The 14,524-nt window shown below is 47.5% G+C and overlaps 1 protein-coding gene across 1 annotated transcript; it reads right to left on the minus strand.

Moving 5' to 3' along the window:
* Positions 1–799: 799 nt before the first annotated feature.
* On the minus strand, positions 800–11,530 carry VTI1B (vesicle transport through interaction with t-SNAREs 1B). Its single transcript, XM_072115243.1, has 6 exons — positions 11,304–11,530; positions 8,156–8,214; positions 5,909–6,091; positions 3,933–4,106; positions 2,606–2,667; positions 800–1,316 (listed from the first exon to the last, which is right to left on the minus strand). Exons 1-6 carry the CDS (start codon positions 11,398–11,400, stop codon positions 1,220–1,222), a joined length of 672 nt encoding a protein of 223 aa, XP_071971344.1. The 5' UTR covers positions 11,401–11,530; the 3' UTR covers positions 800–1,219.
* Positions 11,531–14,524: the final 2,994 nt, after the last annotated feature.

Raw genomic sequence — 14,524 nt, forward strand, 5'->3', positions numbered from 1 at the left:
AGAGCTTGTGGCTACAACCATAGGGCCGATGCACCAGTTTTCTGCCGTAAAAGCCCCGAAATAGGTGCAATGTACAGCATAAGGCCAACAATTGCACCATCACCATGCCAAATGGGCGTGGCAGGGGGTGCGGTCGGCAGCTCAGTGGGCCGACGCAGGGCGTTACCAGACCAGTCCAAAAAGTAACTTCGGCATTGGGTAGGACACTTTATAGAATCTTACATTAATTTCCAGTTTGTCAATTTAGGGAGAATTTAATTAACTTTTGCCAACTTGGTGCCCCAGGGGTGTGGCCATGTCTTATGGGGCACTTGTTTTCTATATTCTATCTTTTACCCACTGTAGAAAGCCGTTTTAAAGGAACACTCCAGCTACAGCTGATGCAATACCTTGTGCTGGGCCTGAATGGAGGAGCAGGACACTAGGTCCTAGAAAAACAATGAAAATTAGCCCCGCTCCTCCCTTCAGGCCCTACACCACGTGTTATTCAACAAAGCTTTCACTGGAGTGTTCCTTTAAGAAGAAAATGTCGCACCACTATTCCTAGAAAGGCCGTTGCCATCTAGGCCAGGATTGTCGCACCATCACGAGATTATACACCGTCACTGCAAACGGTCTGTATCAGTGTGTTGGTGGCACACTGTTACAGACCAGTAGGAAAGTCATTTACAGACACCCAAAAATTAGAATAATTTGATTTGGGAGCCGTAATGTCGAAACTACTGGATAACAAGGTAGATGGAGCCCTGTACCAGGCGATACTGCCCTGTGATGTAAAGAAGGGTCAAGTCTACGTGAATACACAGGGGATTCATGTCTTTAATAGACTACAAGAGGTATAAATAGCAATGGAGTATTTGATCAACATAAAATATATTCATTATGGAACAGAAAGATGATTATAAGGTAAGAATTAACCATTCTATCTGATATCTCCCCATGTCATCATGTCCTCTCTCTCCCATCATGTTAGTAGAGATCACTCCTACTATAGAGGTATTTGCTGAATCATAAGTATGAAGGAATTGCTTATATAGCAATCCCCCCCCCTAGATACAAGAGTCCTGATGTCTGCCGCAATGATCCAGAAATACTGCAGGGCGGCGCTGTGTTTCCAGGTCCTGTACATATTTACAGTCTTAACCCTCTAATGGGCAGAGTCATACTTTACAGGTGAGTAGTATTCCTTCACTGGATCCGTACGAGGAGTGAAGAACCTTCACTTTGAACGAAAAAACTTGTAGTAGACCACCCCGCCGAGAATGGCCAGCTCCAGGATGATGATGACGGAGAGCAGGAGCTTGTTGGTCACGATTCTGGGATGAAACAACAAGAGGTAAGAGGAGATTACAGAATAAGCACATGTAAAAATAAACTATATTTCTGACCAAATCTAGCTAGCCCCCGCGCCAGGCAGAGCGCCCCCGCGCCAGCCAGAGCTAGCCCTCGCGCCAGCCAGAGCGCCCCCGCGCCAGCCAGAGCTAGCCACAGCGCCCTGCGCCAGCCAGAACTAGCCAGAGCGCCCCCGCGCCAGCCAGAGCTAGCCCCAGCGCCAGCCAGAGCTAGTCAGAGCGACCCCAGCGCCAGCCAGAGCTAGTCAGAGCGACCCCAGCGCCAGCCAGAGCTAGTCAGAGCGACCCCAGCGCCAGCCAGAGCTAGTCAGAGCGACCCCAGCGCCAGCCAGAGCTAGTCAGAGCGACCCCAGCGCCAGCCAGAGCTAGTCAGAGCGACCCCAGCGCCAGCCAGAGCTAGTCAGAGCGACCCCAGCGCCAGCCAGAGCTAGTCAGAGCGACCCCAGCGCCAGCCAGAGCTAGTCAGAGCGACCCCAGCGCCAGCCAGAGCTAGTCAGAGCGACCCCAGCGCCAGCCAGAGCGACCCCAGCGCCAGCCAGAGCTAGTCAGAGCGACCCCAGCGCCAGCCAGAGCTAGTCAGAGCGACCCCAGCGCCAGCCAGAGCTAGTCAGAGCGACCCCAGCGCCAGCCAGAGCTAGTCAGAGCGACCCCAGCGCCAGCCAGAGCTAGTCAGAGCGACCCCAGCGCCAGCCAGAGCTAGTCAGAGCGACCCCGCGCCAGCCAGAGCTAGTCAGAGCGGCCCCGCGCCAGCCAGAGCAAGTCAGAGCTCCCCCGTGCTCGCTGCCGCTAGCCAGAGCCTCTACAGAAGGCGGCGGCTGTAGATATGGGAAAGCGGGAAAGTGAGCATCACTTCAGCCCCTATTCTGCTCTCCTGATTAATACAGACCAGACAACGGGCATCGATTTGGCTCTAGGGCCTTGTGTTTTGGGACAAAATTGCCTTTTAGGGCACTGTTCAGTAAGTGCAATTGCATTTCTGATAGAGGATCTAAAAGATGCCATTAGGATCGATTTGCCGTTTTTGCAGTTCATGTTTGGCAATTCCTAAGATCTGTACCAGGAGGACAGCGCTGTTATCATTATAGTGGCGAAGTCAGGTTACTGCATCTGGTTCCTACAAAGTAGAAATACAGAGCTGTGCATGCAGGTAACAGAGGAGATGATCATGGGGTGCTACCACCCATCTGTTATGGATGATCTATCATAAAAACACAACATCCATAACCGGTTATACATCTTCACAGAAAACTTACTTCCGAGACATGGAGCGCAGGATCTTCCTGCTTCTGCTCAAATTTTCACCTGTGTTTATCAGCTGCAAAAACAAAAAAAATAGATAACACAGAAAGATCACATAAATAACCACAAAAATACAACCAATGTTACCCCTCTCATCTCCACAACCGGTTACCACATTAATGAAGAGGCCATTTTTAAATTTTTTTCCGTCAATTCATTCTAGAAGTTCTAACTTTTTTATTTTTCTTATTCTTTCTCATTTCGGGTCAAAATTTATTTTTTAATAGCAGAAATTTGGGTTACTGGTGAACTTGTATTAACCCTTCCTAAGCAGCATATTAAAAAAAATGTAAATCTGACATTGTTTTTTTAAATGAAAATTAAAAAATTTTTTTTTTTTTTGGGGGGGGGGGGGGGGGGCAGTCACCTTCCAAACCCCATAGCGTTTGAAATTTCTCACTTTGGCTCTGTGGGGGCTTATTATTTTTTTTGTGAAAACACCGGTAGTTTTGATCTGTACACAGATTAAAAAATATATATCTTATCCATTACACCAAAAAATTGTCAGTCTGGACATTGTCTTTTTGTTTATTTAGTAGTATATTATTATAAATACTATTATAGTTTTGTAGTTGGATGTGGAGGCATAAAATGTGTGCGATTGTTCTTTTTTTATATAAAAGGGGTCGGCAATATTTCTGTGTTGGTGTTTTTTTTTTTTTAAACTTAATTTTTTTACCCCACAAAGTGACACTGACATGAGATCATTTGATGTTTTATGCACACAAGTATACATGATTAGTAAAGTGCATTATATGTCTCGGACTGGCATCTATTTGGCTAGTGTGACATCATCATCACCCTGCGAACATTGATGTGGGGTGCCAATGGGTTACAGAGGAAGCAGGCTCCCTCCGCACCCGCTTAAACACTGCAGTGACTAAGGGGTTAAAAACCTGGGATCTAAGCTTTTCTGATTCAAGGTGTTTAACCACAATGGTCCAATATGGACTACAGTGTGGTACCAGCGGCCAGCCCGGGACCAGCAGGACATAATGTCCTGCAAACTGCTTCCAACGTGGCGCTGTAGAAAGGCGTTGCACTAGAAGAAGTTCTCTTAATGACAGCCATAAAAAAAGTTGATACGCTGGTCATTAAGAGGTTAAAAGGGTATTCTGGAAACGGCTTGGGGTAGATCGAGTATAACTGCTTCTCCACCAATTCAACTTTTAGCAACTATGTCTTTAAATCACCATCTATCTTGCTGCACCAGGGGTGTCCACAAGACAAATTGAAGAAATGTTTCGTGACTGGATGCATTTTGGGGCAACACGTTCTTACCCGATCCTTTGTCCGTTCCAGCTGCTCCCTCTGTCCCCCCAGTTCTTCCACTATATTCTGGCCGATGGCGTCTGTTTCGGCGGCCATGCGGTGGGATCTGGCGATACTGTCCGTAGTTCTGTTCAAGCTCTCGTGGCCTTGAAGGAGCAGAGATCTTTGTGGGTTCAATGTGGCCTGTAGGATAAGATGCAATATTACATACTATAGGCAGTCATAATGCGAGGCCTAGTATATAGTATGTAGTGGCTGTAGTCAGCGATGCTCACAGACATGAATAGAGGAGGCTGTAGGGTATAGGGAGTGACAGTGGTGTCATATGGTGCTTCCAGATAACAGAACAGAAGCTACTGATGAGTAATGGAGAATAATCTCTGCACTGTTATGTATCAGATGGCCATTACTACCAGGAGAAAGAACAGATATTTGGCTGGAAGGCTGCAATATGAAAGCTGCCATTCCCTGCATTAATCCCTACGCTATGTACAGCTACAACCCCCTCCTCTCTGCAGAATGAGGTCACACTTGTTTTCATGCTCTGATGAAAAAACTAGAATCCTATTCACTTACATTCAGTAGGATGCAGACAAAACAACGATTAGAAGGCAGAACTTTCTATTCCAAAGTAATAAAGCATCACACAAAAGGTTTTTGTAAAAGTGAAATCTAATAATGACGCATCCCTGAGGTGTATGATCCTCGCTAGATCAGAGGGGGTCCGATCATTGGGCATAATAGCTCAGTGACCCCATCAATACCAACAAGCATGGACCCCTCCTGGCCTGGGGATAGTGCCTGAGGACTAAGGGTCCACAGCATCTCATCACTTCTGACCAGTGTAACTCTTTACTAGCTCATCCTGATACCTAAATGGGAACTTCCATGTAAAAGAGGAGCCACGTGTATGTACAATCGATGATCAGCAAATAAAATGTATCAAAAAGTTCTAACAGAGTTTCCCAAAGTCCGGAATATAAAACTGCCTAGAGGTGAGGAGTGATTGCTATCAGCCAGGAGCCGGATTATAATTTGGGAGCTGCTGCTGACTTGTTAGGGATAATGTGCAGTTGCCAAGTCTAAAGAGATTTTGGATTTTAAAGTGTCCGAAATCATAGAAAAACTAAAAACTTGATATCTCTACTATGAAACAGCGCCACTTTTACCTGTGGCTGTGTATGGTATTACAACTTAAAGGGGATGTACCATGTTTGGATGTTATCCCCTATACTCAGGGGGGACTTCTGGTATTGGCTTGTGGCCTGTGAGCCACACCGGAACCCCTCCTGCCATCTATTGGGATTCCCTGTACATTATCTGGTAGAAGGGTCCACAAGTCAGCAGCTGCTCCTGACTGGTACCAATCACTTCTGACCTCTAGGCAGTCACCGGGTCATTGCTGTTCCTGGCATCAAGTCACAGAATATTCCATTCCGTTTCATATCCCGGACTCTGGTGGGTTCAGAATGTAGAACTCTGGGGTTTCTGTTCTCTTTCATTTTTCGTTTAGAAGTTTTTAATATATTTTATTTGCTTTATTTTATATCCTCTTTTACATGGAATTAATCATTTCCTATCAGGATGAGCTAGTTAAGGGCTTTAATGGTCAGAACCAATAAGATGCTGTGGACCCCTGGTCCTCAGGCACTGGCCCGTGGCTAGGAGGGGACCATTATTGATGGTCTTGATGGGGAACTATTATGCCCTATGATCAATCCCCCACTGATCTAGCATGGATAATACATCTTAGGGATGTGTATGATGAATAAATATTCCGTGTGAGGCTTCATTACTTTGGAATAGAAAGTTCTGCCTCCTAATACTCTTTCCGGTTCCGTAGTATTGCCTGCAACCTACTGAATGTAAGTGAATAGGAAAATTCTAGTTTTACATCAAAGCCTGAAAAATGGCAGAGAGGAGGGGGGTGTAGCTGTACGTAGCATAGGGATCAGCATCAGTGCCTCCTCTATAACAGAACTCACCCTGTGCTCGTTCTCCACCGTGTAGAAGTCCCTCCTGCTGTCCCCTGCTGTGAATCCACCATTCGTATTCCTGGCTTCTCGCTGCAGATCTGTCAGGACCTTCCTGTATGTGCGCATCTTACTCGTCATTTGGTTCTGGAAGGACCGCGGGGCACTTTTCAGCTCTACATCCATCTGTAACAGCTAAAATATACAAATATTCATAGTATTCATACACTGAATTACTTTACCTGTAGTCCTCAGATATAGCGTTGTACGTCTTTATAATCTTTCTTTGGTGGAGTAACATTTCTAACAGTACATCGCATAGCAGCCGAACACGGTATTGCGGCTCTGTCCCATTAAAGGGGTTTTCCCACGAAGACAAGTTAGGCCCTATACACGGGATAGCAAAAATGAGGGGTGCAACCGACCCCTGGTCGTTCCATAAGAGCAATGGAGCAGACGGCCGTGCATGGAGCTGACAGAGATCGCCAAGCGACCGTGCGCGCGCCTACATAGGAAGTGAAGGAGAGCCGCACGCTTGGTGCGCCGAAGCAGCTTCGGCCATAAAGATTAAAAAGTGTTTTAAACCGCGATGCAGCGGTTTAGGACACTGACAAAAGTAAGCTCCGGCAGCAGCTCACCCTGACCTGGTGCTCGGTATTTCCATCTTACACCTACCATATCATGTGGTAGGTTTCCTTTAAACAACTGATCTATGGGGCCCTATATGGTCAACTATTTAATGTGTATGACACTAATGTCAGATGTTGGGGGACATTAAAGGGATTGTCCATGTTCAGCAAATAATTTATACTGTTTGTGTAATGAAAAGTTCTGCAACTTCCATCATACTTTGTGGATCTATTCCTCCCAGTTTTGTAGATCTCTGCTTGCTGCTATCCTATAGAAAACTTCACTGTTTACCTCCAGTGTATAAACACCGGTCCCTGGTCATGTGAAGTCACACAGGTGCACTGTTTGTTATATACCTGGTCATGTGATGTCACGCAGGTGCACGGCTTGTTACATCCCAGGTCATGTGATGTCAAACAGGTGCGCTGCTTGTTACATCCCAGGTCATGTGATGTCAAACAGGTGCGCGGCTTGTTACATCCCTGGTCATGTGAAATCGCACAGGTACACAACTAATTATACCCCTAGTCATGTGATGTCACACAGGTGCATAGCTCGTTATGTCCCTGGTCATGTGAAATCACACAGGTGCACTGCTCATTATATCCCTGGTCATGTGATTTCACACAAGTGCACGGCACTGATTGCTCTAACGAGCCGCACACCTGTGTGACATCACATGACCAGGGATATAACGATCCGTGCACCTGTGTGATATCACATGACCAGAGATATAATGAGCAGTGCACCTGTGTGATTTCACATGACCAGGGATATAACGAGTCATGCACCTGTGTGACATCAGATGACCAGGGACTGGTTTCTAAGACAGGAAATAAACAATGAAGCTTCCTGATGAATGACAGCAAGCAGAGATCTAGAAAACCATAAGTAATTGATACAGAAAGCGTATTGGTAAATTGTATAACTGTCCATTACACAAACAATATCAATTATTTCCTGACACTGAATAACCCCTTTAAGTATTAGGATGTGGGAGTTTAATCGCCGATTCCTTTTGTTCTTGGGAAAAATCATCCCCTACAAGGGGAGTCTGGTCATTGCTTTCTCCCCATTCCCACAGTGCACAAGCAGCTGGACTGAGGGTGCATGTGAATATCAGAGCTTGTTGTAATAATGAGCATTTGGCCACATCTACACAAACTTCACCCCCAAAGGTTTATTAGTGTAGACAGTCCCATCTAGATGGAACACGTGCAGCTTAAAGGAAATCTACCATCACAATCAAACATGATAAACCAGGGACATTACCCATAGATCTAGGAACCGTGACTGCGGAAATCTTCTTATATTTCTTATCCATTGCCTCCTTCTAGGCCTAGGAGGCATTTTATGCTGTAGCTTCACAGGCTGTTACACTGTCTCACCTATCCCACTGCTCCCTTGGCACTTCTCCCCTCCATCTGACTGCTGTGATATCACACAGAGGGAGGGGGAAGTGCTCCAGCACAGCGTTGCCGGGTGCCGGGATCTATGAGTAATGTCCCTGGTTTATCATGATGAATTTTGACGGTAGATTTCCTGGAAAGAAAGTAACAAGAAGGCTCAGCATGGTGTATGTATACTACTACTACAATGTTACCGTGGAGATGATTATATGATATTTACCGTCTCGTTGGCTTCTCGATGCCTATTGTCGAATTCTCGGAGTAAACTTTTATGTTGTTCTATAAAACAAACACAGATCACATTTAGGTGCGGAAAATGATTTCAACATCTGACCATAAGCTTCAGATTCTTCCTCCCAACACAGACACGTGGGAAATGTGTGCATCCCCTAATAGGGTGGTCCTAAATATCCCGTCAAGACGTTCAATGGACAGATACATAAAAAGAAGAAGATGATGTACTTTGGACGCACAGAGCAGATGTCATTAGAATCCACTAGAGATGAGCACACACCTCCCCGAATTACCATTCATTGGTTTGTGCTCCTATTTACTATGTAATATCCATTTTAGTAAACATCATTCTGTATGAAATTACAATTCTGGAGAATATCTGCTTAGGCCTTTACGCTGTTCCTCCATTATTCCTCCCGGAAAGTGGAGTATTGGATAAAGTTTGCACCTTGAGAGGGGTTTTCTTACACAATCTGATCCAGCCTAAATCTACGCGTACATGAAAGTTGTTTTGGCCCACATGTTCCTGTTTTTAGGCAGCAAAATTTGTGGACGGATCATGGCCCCCACAGAGGCCTGTGTCACCCTGTCACGGTGCAGGTTATAGCCCAGTCCTTATTGCAAATCTACCACCTGTGCAGTGAGAACTTTAACCAGAGCCTCTTACTGTTCGGTTCAGTTTTACTGATAAGGGATAAAACCTTGATTAGCTTCAAAACCTTTAAAAAAAATGTTTTTGCGCAAAAGTAAATGTGTCTGGGGTGCGGGGACACAGAGCCGGTGACTCCCAAGAGCCGGGTGATGTCACGACACTTGGACGAGGACACAATAGGATGCACCCCAGAGCGCTGAGGAGAATATAGGACGCAGCTCAGAGCGCCGAAGAGAATATAGGATGCACCTAAGAGTGCTGAGACTAGAGGATGCACCACAGAGTGCTGAGGACACAATAGGATGCACCCCAAAGCTCTGAGGAAACTATAAGACACACCCCAGAGCGCCAAAGAAAATATAGGACGCACCCCAGAGCGCCAAAGAAAATATAGGACACACCCCAGAGCGCCGAGGAAAATATAGGACGCACCCCAGAGCGCCGAGGAAAATATAGGACGCACCCCAGAGCGCCGAGGAAAATATAGGACGCACCCCAGAGCGCCGAGGAAAATATAGGACGCACCCCAGAGCGCCGAGGAAAATATAGGACGCACCCCAGAGCGCCGAGGAAAATATAGGACGCACCCCAGAGCGCCGAGGAAAATATAGGACGCACCCCAGAGCGCCAAAGAAAATATAGGACGCACCCCAGAGCGCCGAGGAAAATATAGGACGCACCCCAGAGCGCCGAGGAAAATATAGGACGCACCCCAGAGCGCCGAGGAAAATATAGGACGCACCCCAGAGCGCCGAGGAAAATATAGGACGCACCCCAGAGCGCCAAAGAAAATATAGGACGCACCCCAGAGCGCCAAAGAAAATATAGGACGCACCCCAGAGCGCCAAAGAAAATATAGGACGCACCCCAGAGCGCCAAAGAAAATATAGGACGCACCCCAGAGCGCCGAGGAAAATATAGGACGCTCCCCAGAGCGCCGAGGAAAATATAGGACGCACCCCAGAGCGCCGAGGAAAATATAGGACGCACCCCAGAGCGCCGAGGAAAATATAGGACGCACCCCAGAGCGCAGAGGAAAATATAGGACGCACCCCAGAGCGCCGAGGAAAATATAGGACGCACCCCAGAGCGCCGAGGAGAATATAGGACGCACCCCAGAGCGCCAAAGAAAATATAGGACGCACCCCAGAGCGCCAAAGAAAATATAGGACGCACCCCAGAGCGCCAAAGAAAATATAGGACGCACCCCAGAGCGCCAAAGAAAATATAGGACGCACCCCAGAGCGCCAAAGAAAATATAGGACGCACCCCAGAGCGCCAAAGAAAATATAGGACGCACCCCAGAGCGCCGAGGAAAATATAGGACGCACCCCAGAGCGCCGAGGAAAATATAGGACGCACCCCAGAGCGCCGAGGAAAATATAGGACGCACCCCAGAGCGCAGAGGAAAATATAGGACGCACCCCAGAGCGCCGAGGAAAATATAGGACGCACCCCAGAGCGCCGAGGAGAATATAGGACGCACCCCAGAGCGCCAAAGAAAATATAGGACGCACCCCAGAGCGCCAAAGAAAATATAGGACGCACCCCAGAGCGCCAAAGAAAATATAGGACGCACCCCAGAGCGCCAAAGAAAATATAGGACGCACCCCAGAGCGCCAAAGAAAATATAGGACGCACCCCAGAGCGCCAAAGAAAATATAGGACGCACCCCAGAGCGCCAAAGAAAATATAGGACGCACCCCAGAGCGCCGAGGAAAATATAGGACGCACCCCAGAGCGCCGAGGAAAATATAGGACGCACCCCAGAGCGCCGAGGAAACTATTAGACACACCCCAGAGCGCCAAGGAAAATATAGGACGCACCCCAGAGTGCTGAGGAAAATATAGGACGCACCCCAGAGTGCTGAGGAAAATATAGGACGCACCCCAGAGCGCCGAGGAAACTATTAGACACACCCCAGAGCACCGAGGAAAATCTAGGACGCACCCCAGAGCGCCTAGGAAAATATAGGACGCACCCCAGAGCGCCGAGGAAAATATAGGACGCACTCCAGAGCGCTGAGACTAGAGGTTTATGGAGGTTGTAGAAAATCAAGTAGCTCCGATTCCTGCCCGTGTTTGCGGCAACTGATGACATATGGACCCCAAAATCTGACCCCGGATGCATTGTTTGCAGCTAGAGAACCGGACACGTCCCTGTGCAGGGGGGATAATGGTGTAGGGAAACACAGGAAAGGACACAGTTAGTGACTCCACATGAATTGCCAGTAGGAATAACAGAGGAACAGACCCAGAATTGTTATTTCCCAGGAAATGTGAGGGGTACTAGGGGTATACATGCTGGGGGACAGAGGACAAGTATCGTGCTCTGATCTTATTAAAGGGATCCTGACAGGGGGTGGGGGGCACTAAACCCCCCACATGTCCTCATGGAGTGGTGGTCTGTACGATAACACAGCAGTAGTATGGAGAAACACCATAGGAGGACCCCCTTAGCTCTGCTACACACAGCCATCACCTCCACGGCAGCTCTCCAGCCTCTGCGCCGTCCTCTGCAGCTGCTCATACTGCTCTGTGAACAGATCGTGCAGCCTCTCAAACTGCTCGGACGACATGTCTGCGACCACCAGCAGATCGGTGCTCCCTGAGTCATGTGACTGGGCAGGACCTGGTCACGTGAGCCGGCGCCCTCCACTTCCTGCGGGCTCCAGCGCGCCTGCGCCCTAAGGTGTCCCGCGCATGCGCTATGGAGAAGCGCAAGAAGCCGTTTAGTCACTGGTAGTCACAGATACACTTCTTGCTGTGGCTTTACCCTTTAATTATAGCAATGCCGAAGCCCTTTTAGAATGGATAATGGGAAAATGTCCCCTACAAATTAATAAAATGTGATTTTAATGATAAATTTAGGAGGTTGCTGAGTGCCCTTGGAGCTGCCCTGTAGTAATAAGTGGACCCATTAAAATGAAGGAAAACTTGAATTTTAAAAACCTGTTGTATCCCACCAGTAACACCCGTGATCAGTGCTGGCACCAATGGTGGTAAATGTCTGGTAAATTACTGCAGCCATGCACGCTGCCTTTTAGGGAAGGGTTGGCGCTCCCAATAACATCAGAAGGGACAATAGTGGATTGGGCTTTAGCCCGGGGCCCAAGCCTTCTAGGGGGACAAGACCACCCAAACAAACCACCAAATTCATACACATAGAATAAGAAATCATCTTTTAAAATTATGCTAATATGCCTCAAGGGCACGGGGCAGGTTGCTGAAAATTTTCAGGCTGTTACATTGTGCAAGAGCACTTAGTCCTTCCCATGAGGTGGAGGGAGGGAGAAGTATTGAAGGGGAAGGCGGATACAGTGTAACAGCCTGTAAAGCTACAGCACAGAGGGGCTCTGGTAACACCCCTAGAAGCCCTTCTGACATATTAGCATAATTATAGACGTTGTCACAGTCACGGTGATTCATGTTTTTTTTTTATGCTAGATTTCCTTCAACTAGTGACGATCTGTGTTTACACTGTCATGGCTGCTGCAGCATGGGCCTGGCTGTTTGTATATGGGTGGCTCATCTTGTAATAGCACAGATCTAGCTTCTGAGCCTGTGCAAGCACCAGGGGTTAAAGGGAGCCTGTCATCCCTGTCATCACCATTTAGTCCCACATGCTGTCACCAACCTGATATCCAGGGCAGTGACAGGATCACAATGATGTCCCTCTGTATTTTGGGTGATTAAGAACTTTTCACACAAAGACCTTTGATCAGCGTAGTGTTATACGGAGGCAGATCCAATGCAACAAGTTTCTTTTTCAACTGATTTGGTAAGCTCTGTGCAGCGCTGCAGAATATGTTGTCGCTATATAAATAAAGGAATTATTATTATTATTATTAAATGCCTCAGAACACTACAATACAGACCTGAAAAGAAGCTGCTGTATCAACAAGTGAGTGCACTAGAGGGCGCTGCAGCATAAGGAACGATTGACCTTGTATGCACAGGACCTTACTGTCCACTAGAGGCTACAGGCTTCAGTCCTTGTCCATAAACTGAAGTTTAAAGGGGTTATCCGGGTTTTAAAAATTACTGAGGCCCGGGCTGGGGAGGGCTATTTAAAAATAATAAACATGTACTTACCTCGTCTGGCGCTGCCGATGTCCCGCGCCGCGGCCGGTTTCCTCTGTGCGCCGGTATCATTACAAGGCCGCCCGGAAGCTCCCATCTGACACCATCTCCCAGCGCTTACAACGCTGAGAGATAGGGACAGATGGAAGGAGCCGGCCACATCGCGGACCGGAAGCTCCCTGCGCGCGGCTTTCGTGCCCCTGTAAACAAACAGGGGCACGGATCAAAGGGACCACGGCACGCGGGACATCCACGGCGCTGGAGGAGGTAAGTACATGTTCATTATGTTTAACTAGCCCTCCCCAGCCCGGCCATAAGAAATTTTTAAAACCCGGATAACCCCTTTAAGGTCTGTGTGTGTTCTGAGTGTGCTTTTGACATGCAGAACTTGCATTGCACTCTGATCCATTGTAATCAACAGTCTTTTTCAGACTTTCAGACTTAAGACATTTTTCTTCACGCAAACACGCAAGTTTTTTTAACATGCGTTCAAATCTCAGCAAGCTCTACTTTTGTAAGTCTCGCGCATGAAAAACACACCATACAAGTCTATGGAGATGTATCAAAAACGCATTTACTCTTCATTGCTGTGTGCCAGACATAAATCACCCTCATGATACTTAGATACCCACTTGATATGTAAGTGATTTGTCATCTGGGGCAGCAGTCAGTGCAGGTGTCATTAGAGCCACCAGAGACAGCTGTTTGCCAATGACCTTGCCAGATGTTTTGGCCTTACTGGATGTTCTGTTTTGGGGTTCACCCCTCATAACACTTTGGACAAGGATGTAGCACGGCTTCCATAGTGATCTGATTGTACAATACACTTCCACGGTCCTGGTGCATGCCCACCTGGTCCTCTGCCTTATGTTTGGTAGACAGGCTTGTTATGTACGTTCTAGATTCTCTTACCATCTATTCAGCCTCAAAAGTAAAAAAGATAGAAAAGTAGCGAAAGCAAAGAAAAAAATTGACCATTGAAGTCCACTTTTATTGGGAAGGACACTACATACCGTGACCAATTTGCACATTTTATGCCCTGGCACGTGGTGCCCTCCCACTACACTGGATATATGTAGAGGCTCTATGCTTCTGATATATCCAGCGGCCGGGAAGTTTTAAACCTGGTCCGGCCTGGCATAGAATTGCACCATAACTAGGCCTGTGGAGTCGGGAAGCCAAACTTCCAGATCCAACTCCGACTACAACTTCACCAGAATGGTCACAGACTCCACAACTCCTACTCCACAGCCCTGGGTCTCCTTCCTCTGATCTGTAGCAGAGGAGCATCAATAGCATGTACATAAAGTGCAGCCACATTCATCTCAATTAAAAGCCTAGAAGAGGATGCAAAAACATTGGTCGTCTGGCCACATGCAGCCAGGCAAGCCTCAAGTTAGACCTGCACCCTGCTGACAGTCAGAGTCATTGGTGTAGGAGCCCAGGTAGCGGCTCACGGGTCCTCTCCTGCCGCTCTGTGTCCTGACTCCTGACACTGGTTGTATGTCCCAACGACAGGACCCGGAGCAGAGTAGCAAGATGAGCAGGAGAGGACCCAGGAGTGGTAAGTACTTGTCAGCTGTACTTTACTGCTCCTGGCACAGCTGTGGGTGCTAGTGC

The sequence above is a fragment of the Engystomops pustulosus genome, chromosome 7 (assembly GCF_040894005.1).
Source record: "Engystomops pustulosus chromosome 7, aEngPut4.maternal, whole genome shotgun sequence".
Classification (NCBI taxonomy): domain Eukaryota; kingdom Metazoa; phylum Chordata; class Amphibia; order Anura; family Leptodactylidae; genus Engystomops; species Engystomops pustulosus.

Excerpts from the sequence above, each read along its gene's own strand:
- VTI1B (XM_072115243.1), bottom strand. The coding sequence starts at position 11,400 with ATGTCGTCCGAGCAGTTTGAGAGGCTGCACGATCTGTTCACAGAGCAG. Across the intron at positions 4,107-5,908 it reads CGGTGGAGAACGAGCACAGG|GCCACATTGAACCCACAAAG; the intron begins GTGAGTTCTGTT and ends CTTATCCTACAG. Across the intron at positions 1,317-2,605 it reads CTGCGCTCCATGTCTCGGAA|AATCGTGACCAACAAGCTCC; the intron begins GTAAGTTTTCTG and ends GTTTCATCCCAG.